The 25,814-nt window shown below is 30.2% G+C and overlaps 3 protein-coding genes and 1 long non-coding RNA gene across 5 annotated transcripts; 2 read left to right on the plus strand and 2 right to left on the minus strand.

Annotated features, from left to right (window-relative positions):
• The first annotated feature begins 6,500 nt into the window (after nucleotides 1–6,500).
• Nucleotides 6,501–7,752, plus strand: LOC118037634 (probable carboxylesterase 2). The gene has a single exon (XM_035043687.2). The coding sequence runs from the start codon at nucleotides 6,645–6,647 to the stop codon at nucleotides 7,602–7,604; it is 960 nt and encodes a 319-aa protein (XP_034899578.1). The 5' UTR covers nucleotides 6,501–6,644; the 3' UTR covers nucleotides 7,605–7,752.
• Nucleotides 7,753–8,858: 1,106 nt separating this feature from the next.
• On the minus strand, nucleotides 8,859–11,817 carry LOC118037574 (26S proteasome non-ATPase regulatory subunit 14 homolog). The gene is made up of 6 exons (XM_035043608.2): nucleotides 11,582–11,817; nucleotides 11,201–11,378; nucleotides 11,033–11,114; nucleotides 9,958–10,134; nucleotides 9,703–9,870; nucleotides 8,859–9,240 (listed from the first exon to the last, which is right to left on the minus strand). The coding sequence occupies exons 1-6, from the start codon at nucleotides 11,721–11,723 to the stop codon at nucleotides 9,049–9,051; spliced, it is 939 nt and encodes a 312-aa protein (XP_034899499.1). The 5' UTR covers nucleotides 11,724–11,817; the 3' UTR covers nucleotides 8,859–9,048.
• A 6,356-nt stretch (nucleotides 11,818–18,173) lies between these two features.
• On the plus strand, nucleotides 18,174–21,909 carry LOC118037617 (patatin-like protein 2). 2 transcript variants are annotated; one of them, XM_073404320.1, is made up of 7 exons: nucleotides 18,174–18,291; nucleotides 20,111–20,292; nucleotides 20,418–20,604; nucleotides 20,721–20,882; nucleotides 20,973–21,275; nucleotides 21,386–21,558; nucleotides 21,648–21,909. In XM_073404320.1, exons 1-7 carry the CDS (start codon nucleotides 18,223–18,225, stop codon nucleotides 21,724–21,726), a joined length of 1,155 nt encoding a protein of 384 aa, XP_073260421.1. In that variant the 5' UTR covers nucleotides 18,174–18,222; the 3' UTR covers nucleotides 21,727–21,909. The 2 variants fall into 2 exon arrangements, with proteins under 2 accessions (XP_073260421.1, XP_073260420.1); XM_073404319.1 differs by lacking the exon at nucleotides 18,174–18,291 and adding an exon at nucleotides 19,481–19,780.
• Nucleotides 20,157–22,398, minus strand: LOC140954503 (uncharacterized). The gene is made up of 2 exons (XR_012167833.1): nucleotides 22,279–22,398; nucleotides 20,157–21,249 (listed from the first exon to the last, which is right to left on the minus strand). It is a non-coding gene; the product is annotated as an uncharacterized lncRNA (long non-coding RNA).
• Nucleotides 22,399–25,814: the final 3,416 nt, after the last annotated feature.

A 25,814-nucleotide genomic window follows, 5' to 3' on the forward strand; every position in this document is an offset into this window, starting at 1 on the left:
TGTATTCTTTATAATTTGTTTTCAAAGACAAATCAAATGAATTTTGTTAAGACTTCTAGTACGGCTTGAAAATGAATTTCACTTTCATTTTTCTCGTGGGACAAAGTAGTTACCATTTAAATTATGAATTTGATTAAAAAGAATGCAAAGGATGGAGGAGGAAATTCTTTAACTACATTGGTTCATTTAATTCACAAATTTAACCAATATAATAATAACAATAATAATAGAATCAATGAATTGTTTTATATTAAATAAAAAGTTTGGGTCAACATAACTATTCATTTATACACTAATTGAATGTTTGATGCACAAAATATCCTGGAGTAACCTACAAAAATCATTTAGATATTTAAACAAAAGACCAAGCCTTCACAAGTAGATTTCCGATGCAGATTATCAGAGTTTCTTCCTTCTTCTTCTTCTTCTTCTTGTTTTTTTTTTTAATTTCACCGTCTCCAATTAATAATTTGCTTTTGTAGTGGGAGTTACCATTTTGGATTGAGATGAAGGCATGTTTGTTTAGTGAAAAGTGTTTTTTAAAAATTATTTTTTAAATTTTTATGTGTTTGTTTGTCATTATAAAAATTAGTTAAAAAAAATAATTTACGGTCAAAGAAAAATTTGATTTAGTTTCCAAGAAAGTATTTTCTTTTTATTTTCGGTAAAAAACACTTTTCAGAAATTATGAAAAATTTAGAAATATCATAGTTTTTGTTGATTATAACAAATTTGGTGCTCAAACTTTTGATTTCTATATATTTTGTTTTGATTTTTTTTTTTTAATTTCAACTCTTATAATTTGATTTAATTTGATTTTTATATTAATTTTGGTTCTCATTTTCATGATTATGATTTGTTTTTCTCTTATTATTTTTTAAATTGAAATTTTTTTATCTATCAAATTTGGTCCTCATTCTTTTGATTGTTACTTATTTTATTTGAAATAATTTATGAAATTGTAATTATTATTATTTTAATTTGATTATCTTTCAATTTTTTTTATTTGTTAGATTTAATCTCTATTATTTTGATTATTATTTATTTTATTTGAGATAATTTATGAAATTATTATTTTTTTTTCAATTTCATTTACATTTATCTTTTTAATTTGTAATATTTATTTCTTATTTTTTAATAAACTTGAAAAAATTATCAATAAGTTATTTTTCAGTTCATTTTTCATGATATAATCAAACATTGAAAAATATTTTTCAACTTATTTTCTATAACATTACCAAACATAGAAAAATAATTTATTTTTTAGAAATTCACTTTTCAAAGAAACCATTTAAAAAAAAAAATACTTTTGAGCAAATAAACGAGACCTAAAATAAAATTAACAAGTAACCATTAACTAAAAAAAAATAAAAAAATAACATAAAATAGGAAAATGAATTGCGGTTACTACTCACGCAAAAAAAAAAAAATGCTTGTTCACCTCTTAAAAAATGTTATATATATATATATATATATATATATATATATATATTATTAAATTTTTTTTTTGATTTACGTGGGTGTCTAGGCCAGCTTACGCGCACCACGACTAATCCCACGGCTCACTGAACATCCTGCAAACCCAGTGAGCATGTAAGACACCGCGAGAATGACAGGCGTACATGGTGAGATTTGAAACCAGAATGCAGAGGAAGGGAACAAGTCCCTTCAACCGCTGGGCCAAGACCTCAAGTGCTATATTGAATTTTATTTTATACGTGTTATGAAAAGAATTACTCAATGTTAAAATAAATATTGGTTGAGTTTAGTTGAATGAATGAGATTACAAATCAACGTTGAATCAATCAAATCATATATCATCTCATCAACTTATTAGATTAACTCATAAAATCATTTAGGTTTAATCTGAAAAAAGTTTGACAAAAACTTTGAATCCTCCATCATTAAGTCGACATGGAGTTAACCCAAAAGGCATATATATATATATATATATATATTACCTAAATACATCTAAAACAGCTGGGAAAGTTTATGGAAATAGAAAAATTTATATATAGTACTTCATTGTTTATAGATGAAAAGTGAATTACTTCTTACTTTCAAACCGTATACTATATATTATTAACGTGTATTGTGTCAAAAGAAATGTTGCAATCAAGTGGTAAAGAAAACAGACTTGTAAACTGTTGGTATTATAGCCAGTGCAAATCCGAACCCCGCCGTGGTTCACTCTTTTTCTGTGGCCATTTCATTTTATTTTTTCCAATATCTTCAGGCTTCATTCTTTTTATTAATTCTTCAAGCAAGAGTGGTTAAGACTAGCTAGTCTGGATTAATTTTTTATATATAAAAAATAGATGTTTATGCAACTCAATATTTTTTGTTATCATAATAGCAACTTGCAAAGCTAAGAAAAATAATTAAAAACTCATGAAGCGAGCATTCTATATTTATATTTAATTAATTAATTTAATTTAATTTAAAAATAAAATTTATTTTAAAAAGCTAAACTCAATAAAGATTATAAAAAAAAATTAACATAACCTGTGTCATTTTCAAAAGGACTAACAAATCTCATAGAAAATGAGCAAATAAAAGAAAAAAAGTGCTAGAGAATGAAAAAAAACAGAGCTTAAAAAGAGAAAAAAAAACCAAGCAAATATAGGTAAACCTTTTAAATTTGGGTTAATCTCTCAAATCTATAATTATTTAAGTTTCAATAAAAAAGCTCAATATCTGACTAATATTTAAGTTTCAATCAAAAAGCTCAACATCTGACTAATTTAATGTTTATGAATGAAATCAATTAATTTGGTTTAATTAAAAAAAATTCCTTTTAAAAAAGCTAAATATAACAATAAAATTTATGGATTATAAATATTATATAAACCACCAAGTAAATAATTCACAATTTCTTTTTTTAAAGCATTTATAACATCAAAACAAAAGTGTTTATTTATTATAATCTTTTATTTAAATTTAAAGTCATTTATTAAAAAAAAAATTAAATCTCATTTAAAAGGACTAGTCTGCCACCAATCATGCCTTTTCTACCCTCCAGATAAAGAAATATTAACCTAAATATATGATTAACTATTACCTAAATACTAAATAATCGGTAAATCATCAATTTTAAACAGCCCGCTGTTCTCGATAATTAATGCTAACAAAACATGACTCTCGAGTTTCGACCATTAGATGTGACATGTGACTTGAATGATATGTGACTTGGTAAAAAGTGGGTGGCAAGTGGCCGTTTTGTATCAAATCATTTGAAACAAAAGATCATGCCTTTACAAGTAAATTTCCATTACAGATATCTGAATTTTTTAATTTCAACGGTTACAGTTAATAATTTCTCTTGTAGTGGGATTGACTTTTTGAAATGGGAGAAAATATAAATATAAATAATTAACTTTAGCATTTACATTCATATTCATATTCATATTCATATTCATATTCATATTCATATTAATATTAATAAATAATAAATTATAATTGTATTATATTATAAAAACAACTAAAACAAAATGAGAAAATAATGCAAGGTTACTGTTCATACAGAGAAAATGTTTGTTCGCCACAATGTATTTGGTCATTTATTTTTCCTTTTCTTTTTGGTCTCTAAATTTTTTGCTTTTCACTTTTATCACTAAACTTTATATTTTTTTATTCTTGAAAATCATTTTTATGTTTAAAGGTTTGATTAGATTTTCATGTTCTCTATATACATTATTTTAAAAAGCAAATGATGATATATATAATTTTCAAATAAAATTGAAATTTTTTAATGATAATATTAGAGATTATTTTCCAAATAATTATATATAAATCTAATATGAATAACTTTCTAAAAAAAAAAATTTCTTTGGAATATTCAATAAGAATAAAATATATATTTTTTTATTTTTTATATAACTTTCTTAGAATAATTGTTCTTTTATCTTTGCATGTAATTGCATGAAAATTATCAAGACATAATTTTTCTTTTTTATTATTGAAATTTATTTTTCAAATCATTATAAGTTTTTTTATTAAAAATATCATGCCATGAATAAAAAATACATAAAGAAAAAGGAAGAAAAAAAAAGTGTCAAAGACGTGTGTCTGGGGATAACACAAATTTTTAAAAACCGAGCATCTTAAATGAAAAAGAAAAAGAAAAAAACATCATATGCCAGGAAAAACATGTCTGATGCAATCTTGAGTGTCCGATCTTGATTATTTTCACAATTGAGTGTTTAATCTTTAATCTTATTCAAGTAGATGTTTATTTTTTTATTTTACATAATAAAATATTTAAATGAATGTTTGTTATTCAAATATTAACATATTTATCAAATAATGACATGTAAAATAAATAAATAAATAGAGGGAAGCCGACCGAGTACAGTTTCATGCTTGAAATGGCTAATATCATCGGCTGATTTATAATACTGTTTGACCGAATAAAATTAAAGATTATAGTCGTGAAGGGAGTTGTAACAGAGGGTCAGGTTGTCTTTGTCAGTGTTCGGATAAATTAACTCATGCTGTTTAAAGAAAACCAAAACAAGAAAAAAGACTTTTTCATTCTGTTGACAAAGTATCTGGTTGCCTTGTTTAATCAACAGGATCATAACACTAATACACAAGTCAAGGCAAAAACAGTACTGCTGATATTTAATGAATTTTTGTTTTTGTGTTTTAATTTGTTTTTTTAAATTTTTTTTAGATGGTTTTAGATAATTTAGACGTGTTAGAATAAAAAATAAATAAATAACAAAAAAATTTATTTTAATATATTTTTAATTAAAAAATACTTTTAACAAAGTATTATGCATTGCGATACTAAATATATAATGTCTATTTATTTGTGCAGTTCACTTACAGGAAGCGCCACATAAACAAATCAAGCTAATGTGGGAGTATGATAGATATCGTTTTTTAAAGTGTTTTTCATTTAGAAATATATTAAAATAATTTTATTTTTATTTTTTAAAAATATATTTTTTAACAAAAAATAACTAAAATTATTGTTGTTAGAATCATGATTGAATGAGTCAATATGTATCTAACGTGCAAAATTTGACTAAAAACTTGAAAAACCAGTAAAATCAGTAAACTCGGTCCGATTTTACTAGTTTACTAAATTTATGATATGAACTAAGTCAGGTCTAAATTTGGCCTTAAAATATTTGCTGGTCAGTTTTGCGAGATTGGACATATCTTTCAAATTTTACATTTGATAAACTTAAAATTTTATAGAGAAATATTAGACATATAAAAATATATTTTCGTAAATGTTCAGATTAAATGAAGTTCGGGAACATAATATTTTAGAGCGTCAGAGTTAGCAAACAAATCTTGTCAAATATGTAAAACTAAACCTTCATGTACTGATTGAGACATATCTAAAGCTACTAGTAGAATTTTGCCACAATTAAAGTTGGGTTGTAAACTAGATATTTGAAACTTTCCAATCACATATCATGGGCCCTATAATGCATTTAGACGATGGAAAACGACATGTTTTAAATCAAGACTTAAATCTACAAAGAATATATGAAATTTGGAGATACGGGCTACATGGAGGAATTTTAACAAAATTTTATTTATTTGTTTATTTATTTTTGAATAATTATTTTTAATTTGATTTTTTTATGGCATATTAGACATTGTTTAGGGATTTATTTTATTATTAAATTTATATTGGTTAATTATTAGTCTAGTCTCATTACCGTGCAACCTAAAAATGATTCATTATAATTTATTATGATGGGAACAACCAAGTTGTCACCGGGTTCATGTGTACTTCCTATTATTTAGTGATTTTTCTTGTATTAAGAAATTTTGTTATGAGATTTTTTAATTCTTCATGTCATTAATTTATTAATTCATATTATTTACATCTCTTATTTTTGTTTAAATCACTCATTGATTATAATATTGCGGACTTATTTTATTTAATTTTAATGTAATTTAATTTATTTAATGAAATTATCAATGTATAATTAGTTAAAAAAATTACTTATAATTTTAAGATTTTATAATTCAAGTTTATATTATATTTTTTATGTTATGTCAAAAAAAAAATAATTTTTAACAACTAGGCTGAAATTGTAAGTGAGGTGGTGGAAGAGTAAAATAAAATATTAGCAGGAAAAAAATAAAAGATGAAAAGGGTGATCCCATCTTTATTAATGGGATTAGTCTAAATTTGATAAGTAAAAATAATAAAAAATAGTTTAAAATGAAACGAGTTCAAATCAGAGAATGAACTCACAAGTCATTGAGTTACGCTGGTGGCATGACAGATGTAATGTCTATTCAACTAGCCACCTGCCACCCTAGCACCGACTTTATTCACAAGTCAATGACAACTTAACTACAACTACACTTGCTTATATATATATATATATATATATATATATATATATATATATATATGTATGTATGTATGTATGAGTCAACGAATCCTGCTGGCTTCCCCATGTGTGACTTAAATTATTAATGCAATATGAATTTTTTGTTCATCTGTAGACAAGGGCACTTCACCGTGGTCCATGGCAACGTCAAGTCCCAGCTTTTGCAGATATAAACAGACTCCATTCTCTCTGTCAAGTTAAAATCATCACTGTCTTTTGGTATTAGAATTTAGAAGCTCTCCTTTAGTGCATCCATTCTCTCTCTCTTGCTTTCAGATGGATCAGAGCAAAGAAATAGCTCGAGACGTTTTTCCTTTCCTTCGGGTGTACAAAGATGGAACCATCGAGAGACTAGCAGGGACAGAAGTTTCTCATGCTGGCTTAGATCCTGAAACCGGAGTTTTGTCTAAAGACACGGTGATCGTACCAGAAACTGGTGTCTCAGCCAGGCTCTACCGTCCCAGTTCAGCAAAAGGCAACCGGAAGCTTCCTCTCGTGATCTACTATCACGGTGGAGGCTTTTTCATTTCATCAGCTTCTGATCCCAAGTACCACAACAGCCTCAACAGGCTAGTCGCTGAGGCTAACATCTTTCTTGTTTCAGTTGACTATAGGAGAGCCCCAGAGAATCCTCTCCCAGCAGCGTATGATGACTCTTGGGCTGCGCTTCAGTGGGTGGCTGCCCATGCCAAGGAAGATGGTGGCAGCGAGGCATGGCTTAACGATTGCGTCGACTTTGGACGGGTGTTCTTGGCTGGAGATAGCTGTGGTGCTAACATGGCACATCACTTCGCATTGAAACTTAAGGACTGTGAACTGGGTCATCAGATAAACATTCAAGCCATCGCTATGATCTTTCCTTATTTTTGGGGGAAAGATCCAATTGGCGTGGAGGTAACAGATCAGGCGAGGAAATCAATGGTGGACAACTGGTGGTTGTTGGTGTGCCCATCGGAGAAAGGATGCGATGATCCTCTAATCAACCCATTCGCAGATGGATCCCCAAGTCTAGAGAGTGTTGCTTGTAAAAGACTGCTTGTTATTGTTGCAGAGAAAGACATATTAAGGGATAGAGGAAGGCTGTATTATGAAAAAATGGTGAACAGCGAGTGGCAAGGAACAGCCGAGTTTATGGAAATACAAGGAGAGGATCACGTCTTCCATATCCAAAATCCTGACTGCGAGAATGCAAAGAGCATGTTCAAGGGTCTGGCTTCTTTCATCAACCAAACATAGGGATCCTGCTGTCGAGCGCAGAGCTCTCACTTGTGGAAAAAGACTACTCTTTATGTTAATTTATGCTGTAAAACAAGACAAATCTATATTTGGATTCACATTATGATTTCCACTCCATTAATTGCTAGTTTTCAAAAGTTTGCTTTCACCAGTGCCTGCTTGGGTGCTTTTGTGTCACCTTCCTCGTGTTTTTAATGGCGCCTTCAAATAAACAAAGCAAATAATGCCCCACCTGCCAGCCAGTTCGTAGAAAAGCATTTCATTGCACGGCTGCCATTGAAGCTCTGTCAATTTACTTACGACGACTATAGAAAAGAAATGGACCTCTCTTATCGCATCACCAAAGCCATAAATTACTTCCCCACTTGTGCTGCAGCACCAATGGTTGATAGATATTTGAAAACAATTGGTTTCTTTCTATATTTAACAAAGAAGGTCAGAAAAATAAAATCTTGGCCGGTGGGGCAATGAAAAGATAAGCAGGACAATAAACAATGAGAGTTTATTAATTTATACTCTAATTGATTTATCAATGTATTTTTTTATTTTATTTTTTCAAAGCATTAAACTTACTACATGTGTATTATGTATTGTGATTATACAAATATTACTTATTTACTGATTATGAATTATCATTAAATTATGTATTATTAATTATCATTATTCTATGTATTTTTTTAAAATAAAATATCATACTATAATGGATGTTGAATATTTTTTAAAAATGAAAAAATTTCATGAGAAAATTAGATAACTTTAGAGTTATTAAATAATAATAAATTATTGAGAACATCAAAACAACAAAGAACATGGAGTTTCTATCTCGTACAAATATGCATCCAAAAACAATGATCATATCATATATTTTCTCTTACGATAAAAAAATGTTACACTTAAACTTTTTAATGCACTAAAAAAAATTAGAAATGATATAAAAATATATAATATTAGTGTCATATCATGCATATATATAATTATATAAAAAGATTATTAATTTAATTATATAAAAAGATTATTAATTTATATATCTAGTGTAACCTATGTGTTTTTTTTTTCAAATATATCATCTTATTATTAATTTAGCACATTGATCAAAGTCAAAGTCAGCACCGGTTAAAAATAAGGTTATTAATTTATCAACGTTAAACTGTAGTGAACTTTTAACAGGAGTTCGAGCTAGGAACAATCCAAGAAATGGACCATCGTTTGATTTGCTAATGATAACTTTCACAACCAAATAACAAAGCAGCAGCATGCAAACGGGGGCCCAGAAGGAGCACCCCGCGATCTCAAGTGATTGAACTGTCTTCCATAAATCCACAATGACAACTCAACCAGTACAGCATCACAAAAAACGAAATGGCCAAAAACCAAAAAGTACACTATGAACCAAGATTGTTCGACTTGAAACAGAGAATACAGAATGAGAAATGAAAGGCCAGCTCTAGAACACAACTGTGTCGAGCATAGTACCCAATGTCTGAACTATGTTGGAAGACATTAAGTTTGAGACATGTTCTTCAAGGTGTTTCTTCGCATCTTGCCTTCCCACGTTCGCAATTGCCAGCTTTTCAGGTGGCAGCTCATCTTCCTCTTGCACAGCCTTGTTGTATTTAATAGCTAAGTTCAGCATTTCCTGCGATTTCAAGACAGATCAAGATCAATCCCTACAGGACTCAGAAAATGGATATCACTGTATTTAACTTATACCTACCAGACTACAAACATTCAAAGGGCAATCAAACATTCAAATGGCATAGCCCTGATGATAAGATGGTAGTTAACAGAGGTTTACCCCATCAGGATGCAATTGCCATAATGTTGGATAAGTAATGGAATGGAATGCTATATGGGATGAGTAATACAAGCTATGAATCCACGTAATGGCAATGCACTAGTGTTGGATGAGTAATGGCATGCTAGTCATAATTACTTGCAATGGTCCTCAACTAGAATTAACCTCCAACATGGGGAGTTCATGATGCATGATCATTTACAATAGGACAATGAAAATCACGAGCACCCTCTCCCACACATTGAAAAGACAATAAAAACAACAAAAACGTAGATTAAAGAAACTCCCATAAAACTTGCTCACCTGAACAGTCTGCTCATTGGTTTTTGAATGAGTATCAAACCGCTTAAGTGTCAAACCGTCTGTCCATTTCTTCTTGTGAAGGTTAAGAAGCATCTTTTCCTCAAGTTCATTCTTTCTGTAATTAATGGCTATTGAGTAATAATGTCTATTCAATCCATGGATCAACGCCTGGAAATTTCAAGTAAAAACCATATCAGATCTTGATGCAACAGAAAAAAAGCTTGTGGAAAAAGAACAGTTTTGTTATGCACTTACTTGAATAGATGGCTTATTCAGATGCCCAAGATTGGAAGTTGTCTGCCGTGGTTCTTGGCCAAGCATCATTGTTTGTGGGTTAATCAAACGGAAGGCATCAATTACCACCTTTCCTTTAACACTCTGGATTGGATCCACGACCACTGCCACAGCACGTTGATTCAGAGCTTCAAAACTCTGTTAATATCAAAGATGATAAACCAGTCAGTTCAGATAGCAGCAACAATACTGAAACAAGCAACAATCATATATAAAAAAAAACTGCAATTAAGAATTCATCCTAGTTCAGAAAGACTAACTTCAAGGCATTGGCTAAAAGCTATATTCGTTAAAAACCCTTGCCTCCACTAACACAGTCTTAGCATTGTGGCAAAACTGAATTGAATCAAAATTATATAAGCAGACAAGGAGCATTCTGAAAGAACAGCACCTGAATTTTGTTCTGATACAACTTGTGGCAAAATTGGACATGTATATATCCATAAAAGATTGGAAGAAAACACAAGAGAGGGCATTATGATTTTTAGCATCTACTTAAAAATGCTAAAATTGTGAGAAACTGTTAGATGAGATGGCAAAGTAAGCATTTTATCAACATTTGGAGGTTTTGAGGTTCAAATCCCAAACAGGGGGGCAATCATATTGGTTAGGACAAACAAAGAAAAAGTTACACATTTGAAGAATAATCAATCTTCCAGGTCACCAAGGCACTCCGCAAAACAAGAGTCCCCAGTCATTTCTTATCAACAAGCTTCTTATATCCATGTCAAGCAGCATCATCCACCATTTCCTAAGGTTTTTTACTAACCCATGTTCACAATGGACTTTTGTAATCAAGCTGTCCTGTTTTAGGCAGTACTTTTTTTCTCTTTCCAGATGACAGTTCACAGAATCATAAGGTACAGTCATCCTATCCCCTACTCGCAAGCCCGGACACCCACAAGTAAACGAATCACTGAATGGCTAAATCTAACAATCCATTTTCGGACAGTGTAAAATCAATGTAAAGTTCACTAATGACACTAAGCATTAAAAATAACAATGCTATGTCTATAAGCATAAACATAAAGCAAACCTGCTGGGTATTTATATCAACACCGGAAAGCCAACAGCCAAATCCAGGATGTGAATGGTACCACCCCACAACCATCTCCGGCCTGCAACACCAAACAACAAAAAAATATATCCAAAAATAACCACACAATTTCATCTAAATCAAATTGACAGGAAAAAGAAATAATACCTTCCAGTCTGTTTAAGCATGTCAATCATATTAGTCTGAAACACATGATCAACAGCTTCAACACTCACACCAGTACCACTTTGTGGCATTGCGAATACATCAACAACACGAACTGTATATTCATCCACAAACTCTCCAAGCATCAAACCCATAACTTCCATCGGTACCCCAGCTCTACCTATATCCACACACACAAAAACCCAATTCTTAACAACTCCTCAAATATTCAACAAGAACACCGCAAACCCAAAATTCATTTCAGATCCAAAACCCTACACTCTAGGTTCAAATTCAAATCAACACAGAACCAACAACTAAACCCTAAAACTGAAATATGCTATATCTATAGGTTTTGGATTTGGATTTGGAAAAAAAACGTACCGTGTTTAAGCATTTTGAGGAGGGCAAGAGAGGAGATGTAGACCTGCTCAGAGGAATCAAGTGTTGGAGAATCTGGTGGTGGATGGCCCAACGCACCTCCTGCACCTGCAAACATTCTTTGCAGTCTCTCCATACCTGACATTCCTTCCTCGCTTTCGGGATTATTTTCTCTCCGGCCAAACACAAATTATTCTTGAGAGCTTTACTTTGTGAGCAAGACAGAGACTGCTAATTTCTTATGCCCTTGAAAGGTTAAATAATTAATAGTTTTTGGGTAATGGGCCCTGAAACTAGACGGGCTTGTTACGTCTCCAATACTTGCCGGGTTTAAATCAGGCCCTGAATTTTCAAGTAAAGGGCTAGAAAAGAAGTAAGGCTTTTTTGGCCCTGTATGAAAGTTTTTTCCTTTTTCCTTTTTCCCGGTTTCAAGGACCAAAGTCTCAAGCTTGCCTCGGTGTCAACTATAGTTGTCAGACCGAGCTCGAGAACTAACCTGAAAATATACCTGGTTTAAATATTATTATTACATGATTCTTAAATATTATATATCTGATTTAAAAATAATAGTTCATGAAAATCCAATTCATATCTTTTTTTTTATTCTTCAAATTTTTAAATATATTTATAACATAATTTTATTATATTTATAATATTTTCAGCTTTCAATCACTCGTAAAATAATGATATAGTATTTTTGATATTTTTTAAAAATAATTACTTTAATAATTATAAAATATATTTTTTTAACATGACAATGATTCAAATAAAAAAAAAATCTGTGTTCACTAAGATAAAAAAAAATTATATTAATAAAAAAATTTATTTTTTGATGGAAAAAAAATCAAAACAACCATGTTATCAAGTTTAACAACTTTAATAACAACGTTAAAAAATTCACCTAAATTCCTTGTATATTTAATTTTGTATTTAAAAGTATTTTTCTCAATCAAAGCATAATGCGCCCATGTAAACTAGTTCAATCTAAAATATAAAATTTTAGTCTTGCTGCTACTTTTCCATAGAGGTAGAAAATTTACTTCTTATTAACCCTTTAAAAATCTTTCATCTGAACATAAATATAGTCAATATAAGTATATAATTGTAACGTTTTTTGTCGAATAAGTATACACAATATATGTATATCTATTTTTAGCTTCAAAAACAAGGAAAAAAAAAACAAAAACTTAGCTAAAATCTAAAATTTTAGCTAAAAAAATCAAATTCCAGGAATTAAAAAATTAATTGATTATTCAATATATAAATCTTGTTTTAGACTACTTGAATTTTCCAAACATCATCAATTGTATAGTACTGTTTATATTAAAAAAAAATAGACATACAAAATAGTTCAATCTAAAATCTAAAATTTTAGGCTCCGTTTGTTTGCTGGAAAGTAGTTTTTTTTTGAATTGGAAAGTGAATTCCGAGAAAGTATTTTCCGATGTTTGGTAATGTAATGGAAAATAAATTGGAAAACACTTTCCAGTGTTTGGTTATGTCATGAAAAATAAGCTGGAAAATAAATTATTAATATTTTATTTTTCTCAAGTTTATTAAAATAATGAGAAACAAATCTTAAAAATTAAAAAGTTGAATGATAATGAAATTGAGAAAAAAATATAATTTCATATATTATCTCAAATAAAATAAATAATAATCAAAATAATAGAGATCAAATCTAATTTTTTTTTTTAAAAATGAAAGATGAAGAAATTAAAATAATAATAATTAACATTTCATAAATTATTTCAAATAAAATAAGTAACAATCAAAAGAATGAAGGACCAAATTTGATAGATAAAAAAATTTTTTTAATAAAAATATGATAAGGAAAAAGCAAATAGCAATTATAAAAATAAGGATCAAAGTTAATATAAAAATAAAATTTTAAGAGATGAAATTGAAAAATAAATATTCAAAACAAAATATATATAGCAATCAAAAGTTTGAGGATCAAATTTGATATAATCAGCAAATAATGATATTTTTAAATTTTTCACAACTTCCGGAAAGTGTTTTTCCCTCAAATTTTTCAGGAAAACACTTTCCTTGAAAACCAAGCCAAATTTTTCCTTTTACTGAAAAGTGTTTTCCATTAACCAACTTTCCTACTAGCAAACAAACACAAGAAAGTTTGGAAAGTGATGTCCCGGAAACCACTTTCCGGAAAACAAACATAGTTAAAGGGAAAACACTTTCCTGAAAATCAAGTTAAATTTTTCTTTGATTGAAATTGACTGGAAAGTATTTTCCGTTGACCAACTTTTCTAATGACAAACAAATAAAGGGAAGTTTGAAAAATAGTTTCCCGAAAACTACTTTCTAGAAAACAAACATGACCTTAGTCTTGCTACTAGCTTTTCGAAGAGGTAGAGAATTTACATTTCATTATATAACTCGTTAAAAATCTTTGATCCGAACATAAATATAGTGAATTTAAGTGTGAAATTGTAATGTTTTCTGTCGAATAAGTATACAATATGTGTGTACATTCAGTTTTAGCTCCAAAAAGAAGGAAAAAACAAAACCTGAGCAACACCAATTGCACAATTTCATCTAAAGGAAGTACTCTTAATCATGCCGTAGAGTTGGCCAAGGTGCAACAATTGCATACTAAGGACTCCTAATTATGTTTTTCGAATTATGAATTTGTGTTTTTAGGAACATAATTCATCGTATTTATTAAATCTGAGAATAAATCTGAACACGAAGTTCAAAGTAAACATGTGAGATTTTTTATTTATGATAAAATAGAAAAAATCTCACTTAATTCTGAGAATAAAAAATCTCACTTAATTTATGGTTAGTAAATAAACCATAGGCTAGTTTAGAGATAAGAGCTTGAGACATGAGATTTGTTACTCTTATGATTTTAGGTTCGAGTAATGTGATTACTAATATGATAGCCACTAGAAATTTACATGATTGTTAATTTTAAAATTTATAAGATTAGTTTAGATATGTTAAAGCTGACAAATACTCATATCAATTAAAAAAAAAATGACAAGTCTTGACCAATTGTAATAATGTGAACTCAACACAGACATTAATTACCTACAAGTTACAAGGAAAGCCTCCCTATGTGTGCAGGCCTCAGACAATTTCTAAACCTCCATGATTTTAACAACATGCAAACAGTTAATTAAGTTTCTTGCGATACGATCTTAACACATTTTTTTTAATAACATTAAAAATAAAAATCTTTATTACAAGTTGTAAAATATTGTTTGAAAGTATGGTAATGAGTGTTTTTTAAAATATTTTTTTAATATATTAAAATAATAACTTTTTAGTTTTTAAAAATTATTTTTGATATGAACATATTTTATCTAAAAATACTAAAATAATATTAATTAAAAAAATAATGTTTTTACAAAAAATACTTTTAAATATATATAAAAAAGAAGCTATAAATGATAATGTTTGAGTTAAAACTTTCATTTTAGTTTCCAAATAAAAAAAAATTATGTTGGGCGATAGATGTTTAATTTATTCCTCACTTAATTATTTTTTTATTTATTAATGTAGATGTTCAGATCAATTTATGTACATTTTAATTAATTTTATTAGCTCTGAAATTAATAATTATATAAATTTTTAATAACTTTAAAATTTATAAAACTCGAATTAATAATTTTTAAATATCAAATTTAAAATCTTACCAGCTATTAATCAAGCCTTTCTTTAATTTGTGGTCTACTGTCTCCTCTTTGTCGAAATTAAAATCTCCTTTGGATAAAAGACGCGACGAGGCTATTGACAATGTTATCTTTATCTCTTTGTCCTGTTGACCTACAGCTTGGATAAGGTATAAAATAGGTGTGGTATTTTTTATTTCTAGATATTTTTTAAAAATGTATTTGGAAAGGAATAAATTTAATTTTTTTTAGTGTTTTTTTATTTTAATATTAAAAATAAAATACAATATATTTTTAACACATTTTCAAGTAAAAAAATCTTTTTAAAGAATATCTTATATCACAATACTAAACTCACATTAAAACAAATGGCTATACACATAATATGCTAAGCAAGAAAAAATCAAAATGATAAAAATAAAAATAAAATATTGTTTCGATAAAAACAATTGACTAGACTGATCTAGTATTTCACATATTGATATAATAATTTAATCACCCTGATCTTTTACGGACGAGAATGTTTGACAACTATGTCCTATAAATAAAAATACATTTTCATTTGAAGCAAATGAAGACCAGACTTTGATACCCCAAGGGTTCCTTTATGGCTGCTGCTTGACCGTAAGCATTTATATATCGTTTAACATTTTATTTTGAAGAATATCCCAAGAGTTCCAAAGTGGCTGCTGCTTGACCTTGAATATTTTTTTTAATAATTGGGTGCATTTATTATAAAGTAATTATTTTAAAATTGACCCCTAAAAATCTGAATCACTATTTATAGAAAAATAAAATGATTGTTTATGATTTTGATAATTTCGTTTATCATTTTGTTTTGAAGAATTTCTTCACAGAGAAAATAATTCTCAAAAAAGAAAAATTATCCGCGTCGGAATGTGATGCTAGCGCTGATCTAACAAATAGGTGCGATCGAGGACCTGTATTTCTCAGTCCTTTATTACCCATTTGTCCCTGCTACAACCACGATCAATAGCTGATATCTTGACCTGTAAAGAAAACAAAAGGCAACAATATCTTGACCTTCAGGTCTCTCATGATAGTAGCGTTTAAAATCTTAAGAATTATAAATTATAAAATCATTTTTTAAAATGTTACAATGATCATTATAATATTTAAAAATATTACAAAAAACAATTCTTTAAATTTAAGAGGTACGTTTTTTTAAAATATTTTTAAACAATTTGATAAACATATTGAAAACATATTTGATAAATAACAAGTTTTTAAAAAGAAGGGGTTAAAATAGTTTAGGGATTTTGTTTATGGTTAATTTAAGGTTAAGATTTGGAATTAATTTTGAGTTAAGATATATAGTTTAGGAGTTAGGGTTGGATACTTTAACCAAACCTCAAATTAACTTAAACAAAACCCTTAAACTACTTTAACCTTAAATTAATCTCTAATTAATTAAGATTTTTTTTTTTATATTTTTTCAAGATGTGGTTATAATTATCTCGTCGAGATTTTTCTAATGGTATCAAAAATGTAAAAAATGGAGTTTTGATAACTCACTTTTTTTTTAATAATTATTGAGAGTATATTAAAAAAACCAAAAAGCAAATATCATTTTCAAATTTCTCTTCATTCATATTCAACATGTAATGTAAAATCCTGAATTGTATTTATAAAAAGGATTATAAGATAAAAATAATATCAAGTTTCTAATTAACTAACACAAGTTCCTTTTGAACTATAAAATCTTTTCCTATCTCGATGGAGGTGGAATAAGAGGAATCATACCAGGAACTATCCTTGCCTTTTTAGAGTCCGAGCTTCAGGCAGTCTAAAAATCGGTCTCTTGAAGGACGTATTGATGCATGACGTCAAATAGACCTGCAAGATCATCCATTTTTTATGCGTGTGCAAGCTCATGATGATAATAAAAATAGAGTACAATAAGAAACTACGTACAGGGTGTTAGCACAACACAATCTTACAACAAGCTTTGTGAGAGTTCAGTGGAGAGATAAGGGTGTCTATGCTAGTGGAGTGATAAGACAGAATTCTCTCACAAAGCTCCCTACGATGCTGCCCACATTGTTCTACAAAACTTCCGAGTTTAATGGAGAAAAGTCAGGAGATAAAGATGTCTTCAAGGGTAACAAATTCAAGTCAGAATGGTAGTCTAACAAGATAAGGAGATTGCTGTGATTCATCCGAAAGTAAAAGGGACTGTGATTCCAAGTCAGAATTGACAATGCATGAAAGCCGCCTCATGTCCTTGTTCATGCTTATCAAGATAAACACTCAAGATAATCCTTAGTTGGCTAGCTCTTTGAATCCTTGTATATGTCATCTTCAGTAAACTTTAAATACTCTGCTAATGGCAGTGTAATGCATCAATCAAGATTGTATGTTCACGTTTCAGTAAACAAACCATTAGAACAAATTGTTCTACTCACGTCTTCAGATTTTCTTTACAGGGAACGATTCCTGGAAAAAGACATTACAGGGAACGATTCCTTGTTCCACTTGAGGTATAAAATAGAGTAGAATAAGAATAAGTCACACTTGCGTGCAGGAAAATAGTTTATTTATATCAGTATATAATTGTAATGTCTTTTTCCAGGTATAAAATAATCCATAATTTCATCTCCTACCACTGACTAGTATGTTTTGCTATTCAAATTGTAGAAGCTGGATGGTGCAGACGCAAGACCTGCAGACTACTTCATGTGATTTCAGGTACCAGCACCGGTGGCCTCTTGCTATGCTAGCTGCCCCTAATGAGCAAAACCGCCCTTTATTTGCCGACAAAGACACTAATGACTTCTACCTTGAGAAACATGACGGGAATGGCCAGGTACTGCTTCTCTTTTGTTTTTTCCTCATTCAAATGTCTAGATACTAACTGTATACTCTCTGGCAACAGGTCTCCATTGGCTTCTGCTGGAAAACTGATCAAGAGTTTGAGAGTACCAAAATACTGTAAGCACTGTGAAGACAAAATTGGGAGATAAACGCCTGCAGTACCAGACCATGACAAACATTGTGATCCCAACTTTTGACATCAAGCGCCTTCAGCCAACAATCGTTTCAAGCTATCAGGTTCGTTATATATACAAACACAACTCTTAAAATTCTACATGTTACTTGAGAAAAGAATTGTTTCACACTGCAAAATATATGTCCTAACAACACGTGCCACCTTATGCTTTAGGTGAATAACAACCCAAGATGGTTGCCAGAACCAAGTAGAGTCTGGTATAATTATCAGATCCAAAATAATTAGACCTGACAGTTGTTTGATCCAAAACACTTGAGTTTAATACTTGAATTTTTATAATTTTGTGAGACAAAAAAAATAATGATTTATCAAGAATCAAAATATCATGTAAATATGTTGAATGATATTAAGATATTTAACTAATAATTCCCTATGAACTTCTAATGTATTGTTAAGAAAAAAACCAGGTCCATGCACATGTCAGACCCATGTTGGGGTCTGGCATGAGCCAAACGCTTGAAGCTAAAAACCATGCCAGATCCATACTCATTTTTTTTAAAAAATAAAAATTTGCTTATAATTGTTCTAAAAATATATTTATTTTGTATTTTATTTTTTTTCTAACCAAATATATTTTTATCTTTTATATATATATTTTTATTTTGGAATATTAACAACATGCATCCTTAAAATTCACTTTTTTTTTTATTAATCTTTAATTTTAATAAAAAAAAATTATCTATAAAATTACATAAATTAAAGATAAATTAATAACTAATAACAATCGGATTACACATCCAGTTAGACGGCATGGCATCCAGTTTTTTTTCATTATCCTTTCGCTGTCCTCTCGCGAAGGCTGGGCCTAACGAAAGATACAGCATTGGCTTAGTTTTGGGGTTAATGATGCATTCCTCAACTATAAGAGATTGATTAATCAGTTTTCTTTATAAATTCACGGACTGAATCGATTTGTTTAATAAGTTAATGACCTTTGATTAATGACAACAAATAAGTTAATTGTATAATTAAACGAACCAAATCAGTTTAATTGTCATCTTTGTTTGATTTATAAATTTGAAATCTTCAATTGTTCTCTCTTACTTAATGTTGTGGGTCCTCCTTGAACCGTGTCAGCTCAGAATTGTCAGAATAATTGGATTCATTCAAAATTTGACCCCGTCCAAGAAAATTATACAAGGTTAAATTTGGGCGAGAAAAATCTTTCGACTCAATTGAAAATTCCATGCTTCATGAAGCACAGAAGTCTATAAATACCTCCACACTCCCTTTGGGAAATTACAAGTTTCAAAACTTGATTGGATTTCAGCACTAGCTATATACATCTCCCAAGGCTGTCAGAAAGTTTAAGCTAAACACCTCTAACTCTTCCGCTTCTAGGCTCTCGATCAGTACTACTAGCTAGCAATGCCTATAAATTCCTCCTCAATCTCTCATATCGAGACTTTAAGATCACCCATTCAACCCCCAACTTTTGGAAACCAAATCACTGTTCTTAGCATCGATGGAGGTGGAATAAGAGGAATCATACCGGGAACTATCCTAGCCTTTCTAGAGTCCGAGCTTCAGGTAGTCTAGAAATCGGTCTCTTTAAGGACGTATTGATGCATGTCAAATAGACATGCAAGATCATGCATTTTCTTATGCCTGTGCTAGCTCATGATGATATATAGAATAGAGTAGAATACGAAACTACGTAAAGGGAGCGATTCCTTGGTCCACTTGAGGTATAAAAAAGAGTAGATAAGAATAAATCACACTTGCATGCAGGATAATAGTTTTATTTATATCGGTATATAATTGTAATGTTTAATTACTTTCTCCAGGTATAAAATATATACTCCGTAATTTCATGCATCTCCTATCACTGACTAGCATGTTTTGCTATTCAAATTGTAGAAGCTGGATGGTGCAGACGCAAGACTTGCAGACTACTTCGATGTGATTTCAGGCACCAGCACCGGTGGCCTCGTGACTGCTATGCTAGCTGCCCCGAACGAGCAAAACCGCCCTTTATTTGCCGCCAAAGACATTAATGACTTCTACCTTGAGAACTGCCCTAAAATCTTTCCCCAGGACGGGTAATAATCCCATATATGAATGCCATGATAAAGAGTTAAATATAGTATATCAAGTACTGCTTTAAAACTATTTTTTTTCCCTCATTCAAATGTCTAGATACTAACTGTATACTCTCTGGCAATAGGTCTCCATTGGCTTCTGCTGGAAAACTGATAAAGAGTTTGAGAGGACCAAAATACGATGGCAAATTTCTGCATAGCATTGTCAAGGAAAAATTAGGAGATAAACGCCTGCACCAGACCATGACAAACATTGTGATCCCAACTTTTGACATCAAACGCCTTCAGCCAACGATCTTTTCAAGCTATCAGGTTCGTTATATATACAAACACAACTCTTAAAATTCTATGTGTTGCTTGAGAAAAGAATCGCTTCACACTGCAAAGTATATGTCCATAATTACAAGACGTACCGCTTTATTCTTTAGGTGAAGAACGACCCATCCACGGATGCCCTTTTATCTGATATATGCATCGGGACTTCAGCTGCCCCAACCTACCTCCCTGCCCATTATTTTGAAACCAAGGACCCATCAGGCAAAGTTAGAGAGTTCAATCTGATTGATGGTGGTGTGGCAGCAAATAATCCAGTATGTTCATCATTTTTCTTCAGCTCTTGAACTTGCATAACTCTTAACATATTGATGAATCCTATCATTCATTTCCTTTTGAATTTCCAGACTTTAGTTGCCATGAGCGAAGTTTCCAAGGAAATCACTCGGAAGAATCCTGACTTCTTCCCCGCAGCGCCTATGGATTATGGTCGATTCCTAGTCCTGTCCTTGGGGACTGGCACAGCAAAATCTGAAGAAAAGTATGATGCAGATGAAGCAGCCAAGTGGGGTGTCTTGGGATGGTTGACTAGTGACAATTCTACTCCGTTAGTGGATGTGTTTACAGAAGCTAGTGGCGACATGGTTGATCTTCATATTTCCACTGTTTTCCAAGCCCTCCACTCTGAGGAAAATTATATTCGAATTCAGGTGTATATCACGCTCATGTGGTTATTCAAGATACTAAATTATATTCTCCCACGAAGTCATTAAAACTAGAAAACGATGAACCCTGACTATAAGATATGTGTGAAATGCAGGATGACACGCTGACCGGAACACTTTCGTCCGTGGATGTTGCCACGAAAGAGAATTTGGAGAATCTTGTGAAAGTGGGTGAGAAATTGTTGAAAAAACCAGTATCAAGGGTGGATTTAGGCACTGGAGTCTTTACACCTGTTGATAAGATGACAAATGAAGAGGCTCTCATAAAGTATATATCTCCTCAAGTCTATATATTATATTGATTTCTATGGCATCTTATTTCATCTTGCTGATTTTTTTTTTTTGACGTCTGTATAGGATGGCTAAATTACTGTCAAGGGAGAAGCATCTTCGTGATTCTAGGTCACCAGTTGGAAAAGTTGCTACTTCGAAGTGAATATGATTCGTACACTAGATTGTCCAGAAAATCAATTAGAAGCAAATTAATAAATTTGGATGAAACACTAAGGAGATTATCTGCATTATGTAATTCTGCTGTTTTTATTTTTTATTGTTACAAGAAATGAATAATATGTAATCTTCTTGCTTGCTCATCTTCTTATAGTTTTGTTTGCCTTTAGTTCTTCTTGCCTTGTGGTCTGACAACTCAACGTGTTTATCGTTGTTTTGGCTATACATACCTACTTATTCTTTCTGAGCTTGGATATGATCATATCCATTGATTGTTACATAGAATCTTTTTCGAAATTAGATGGTTCAATTTGCTGTTTCCTAGTTTTTCCTTAGCAAGACCATGTAGATATTTTCCTCGTATTTTTTCCGACAATGCTTCGATTACCTTTGACACATGAGGAAAGAACGAGCAGCTACCCGAAAGATAAAAAGAAAAAGAACGAAAGTGTCAACTATCCAAAAGATAAAATAACACATATTTCACCCAGAAATTGTTTCTCCGAATTGGATAGCCAGCCAGAGAAACGAATTTTACCTGGGTTGTGGAAAGATCTTCGGACACTGGTTCAGGCAAAAATCCTTGATGTCTTTGGCAGCATATATACAAGTGAAAGAGAGATCGCAAAGACCCTGCAGGGAGAAAATTAAATTAAATAGTTTTCTTGAGAAAAGGGATAGATCGAAATATAAGTATAATATATGTAAGAAAGACTTGCAGGTGAGACTTCACGTGAATATTTGTAGGTTTAGAAGAAGTAGCTAGGTGAAGTAATCACGAGTGGAAGGAACAAAATGCAATTGACTTTGGATCGATCGATTGAAAGCATCTCTTATGCATGGTGTTGTGTATGTAGGGACGCAAACAAAATGAAGCAAGGAAGTCGACGGCATCATTAAGAAGTAAACCTTATTAGAGGCTAAAACGGATGGCGATGTAATGAAAAGTTGCAACTTGCAACGATCAATTTAATCTATCGGAAAAGGCCAGAAATAAATAAATATTCGAGTTATGAACGGCTTACATCACCAGTCATGATTTCTTATGATCTTTCTACGCTGTCCAGAACCAAATCCTGATCTAATTGAATTGATTTTTAAGTAACAGATTTGATTTGAAAGAATTATTTTATTTAGAATGAAATGTATGTATGTTAGAATTACAAATCACTTGTTCTTATCTTCCCATATTTATTATGCAAAAAGGTTAGAAGCATAAAGGTTTTCCTTAGAAATATAAAGTGATATAAAAAAATAAGAATAACTTTGATTATATTATTTCAGATGATTGGTGAGCAGTAATATTCAGTAGCAGTGATCATAACCAATCTGAGAAAATGACAAGGAGTAAATAACGAGGAAATTTATTAAGCAAAAAAAGTTAAAAATAATTCATAAGCATAAAGGTTTTCATCAGGAATATCGCATGTGTACAGTATTGTGATGAACGTCCACCACTCATGGAAAATATAAAAGTCTATTTCTAACCATTTTTAGGATACTCTGCATCTTCTTTTCAGTGCTACTATTTTTTCATTTTTTTTGTATTGTTTGAAAAGTGAAAAAATATAAATTAGAGAATAACTCAAAAATAAATTATAACAAGGAATATGAAGCAAGTTATATATAAAATACAGAATAACTTTAATGATAATTTTTTAAAATTGTTAGTGAGTAGTTGTATTTAGTATCAGCCAGTCACTTAAGGAGTAAAGATCTTAAAATAAAAAAAAAGGAATCCATTCACTTTAAAAATTAAAACTTTTTTTTTTTTTCTTACAATAAAAGTGAGAGTTATACATAAAGCAACCCCATCAATTAATAGATGGACTTATTCCATAAAGCAAGTTCAATATATCGACTTATTCCAAAAAAATTAATAGATGGAGGATAAAAGAAAAAGAAAAATACAACGGTGAAGCGAAAAGGACAGCAAACTAAGTGAAAACTTTGTTGAACTCTTTAATAAAGTACATTAACATTATTTAAATATATTGCAAATAAGTAAAAAATTAATTTCAAAAAACTTTTGAATAATATTTTTGAAGAAACCCATAACCTTCTAAAAACTTGTAATTATATCAAATTTAACTTTTAATAATTTACAAATTATATACAAACCTATTTATTTTTTTTGGACTCGAGCAAGTTAGATTTATTAGATTTATCCTGTCAACTAAATATTTTGTGGTTATTATATATATCCCTAGATTAAGTTTATATTGCAAATTATAATGGATTCACATTTAGAAACGGATCTACATCATGTACTGCAATTGTTATTACACCTTTAATGTTAGGTCTAATTTGTACACCTTGCACTATTATTAAACTTAATCCATAAACCATCAAATATAAAGACAAAAGAAGTATAGGGCATACGGTCAGGTCGGATCGGGTTGATTGAGTGTTAAAAATCCCAAACCGCACCACCTAACCCATGATATCCATTTTTATCCTTTAGATTCCTTATAGTATTTCAAACAAAGGATGAAAGAATTATCACTTCTAAATCTTAAAACAAATCATGTAAACGGTGATGAAACGTACCCAAACAATATTAAGTTCAGAAAGGAGTACTTAACAAATACTAAATTAATTCAAAAAAAAATTATATTCACATAATCAAATATCTCCTCTCCATTATAATTGAGTTTATATACCTTTATGCTTTGTTTGTTTCAAGGAAAACGAATTCCTGGAATTCGTTTTCCTTACTTTCCCATGTTTGATAACAATATCAAACAGTAAGTCAACGGAAACTTAATGCCTGTCAACATAAAATCTCTGTTTTGAGAAAGGAAAGTGTTTTCCTTCTGTTAAAGAAAGGAAAACACTTTCCTTTCGGCGTGCGTAGCGCACGCCTGCCCAACGAATTATTATTCACTTGCTACAGTAGCAGCGAATTATAATTCACTTGCTACAGTAGCAGCGAATTATAATTCACTGCTACTGTAGCAGTGAATTAAAATGCAAAGGTGTGGTCTGCTGCTCTGAAGATGAAGACGAAGTCGGTTCTCTTGGTTTATTTTATTTAAGTCATGGGTTTTTGATTAAATCAAAGTTTAATTAAGTCCTCAAACTCATTAATTCTTCAATTAAACTCTTGATTTCATTAATTAAAATAATCTAAAATTTAATTAAATCAATTCTCCAATTAAACCCTTGATTTAATTAATTAAACTAGTCAAGAGTTTAATTAAATCTTTAAACTTCCAATCATGTTGCCCTTAACCCAAATTTTAATTCATCCTTCATTTATTTTATTTTTATTTTTCATCATCTTTTTTTTTTAAATAATAAAAATAAAAAAGTTCAAAATTTGGGTTATGACAATTGTAAGTGATTAAATATTTTATATAAATTAGATTAACTTGAAAAAAAATTTAATTCATTAATAAATTATTTTCCAGTTCATTTTTCATAACACAACCAAACACTGGAAAGTGTTTTCCAGTTTATTTTTCATAACACTACCAAACATCGGAAAATACTTTTCCGGAATTCACTTTCTCCGGAATTCACTTTCCAAAAGGAAACCACTTTCCTGCAAACAAAAGGAGCCTTAGTATATCCTTTAAAGACATGGAACTCATTTTCCTTATCGGCCAGGTATTTTTGCTTAGGTTGTGGGCTGATTTCGAAGAAGTAAACTTGTGAATTACAAATTCTCTATTTCTAGAAAAATTATAGCTCTTCCAATTCATCTTTCCAACTCATATGGTATTGCATTTTCATAACATTTAGAATTTCATGTATTGACCAAAAACCAAGATAGTGTTGGCTTCAACTTAAATTATTATTATTATTATTTTTTTATCACTGGTGGGTCATGAATATTACCACTTGTATCTCTCTCTCTCTCTTTTTTCTTCAAAGTGAGCTGCATTAAATATTTAATAGGATGTAACTAAGTTTAAGCACCACAAAATTCAAGTTTATCTTAATAATAGCAGCCTTTAAGTTTCTATAGATAAATTACAAAAATCTTATTAAAATATTAAAAAAAATCTTACTTCGGACACAAACTAATTACGTTTGAATTGAAGATTTTCCTGTCTGATTTCAAATTCA

This window comes from Populus alba, chromosome 14, assembly GCF_005239225.2.
Source record: "Populus alba chromosome 14, ASM523922v2, whole genome shotgun sequence".
Taxonomy (NCBI): domain Eukaryota; kingdom Viridiplantae; phylum Streptophyta; class Magnoliopsida; order Malpighiales; family Salicaceae; genus Populus; species Populus alba.

Coding starts and splice junctions, on each gene's coding strand:
- LOC118037574 (XM_035043608.2), bottom strand. CDS start 11,723: ATGTCAGGTATGGAGAGACTGCAAAGAATGTTTGCAGGTGCAGGAGGT. Junction 10,135..11,032: donor TTGATATAAATACCCAGCAG/GTTTGCTTTATG, acceptor TGATATTAACAG/AGTTTTGAAGCTCTGAATCA. Junction 9,241..9,702: donor CCAATGAGCAGACTGTTCAG/GTGAGCAAGTTT, acceptor TTGAAATCGCAG/GAAATGCTGAACTTAGCTAT.
- LOC118037617 (XM_073404319.1), top strand. CDS start 19,619: ATGCCTATAAATTCCTCCTCAATCTCTCATATCGAGACTTTAAGATCA. Junction 20,883..20,972: donor GTGTGGCAGCAAATAATCCA/GTATGTTCATCA, acceptor TTGAATTTCCAG/ACTTTAGTTGCCATGAGCGA. Junction 21,559..21,647: donor AATGAAGAGGCTCTCATAAA/GTATATATCTCC, acceptor ACGTCTGTATAG/GATGGCTAAATTACTGTCAA.
- LOC118037634 (XM_035043687.2), top strand. CDS start 6,645: ATGGATCAGAGCAAAGAAATAGCTCGAGACGTTTTTCCTTTCCTTCGG.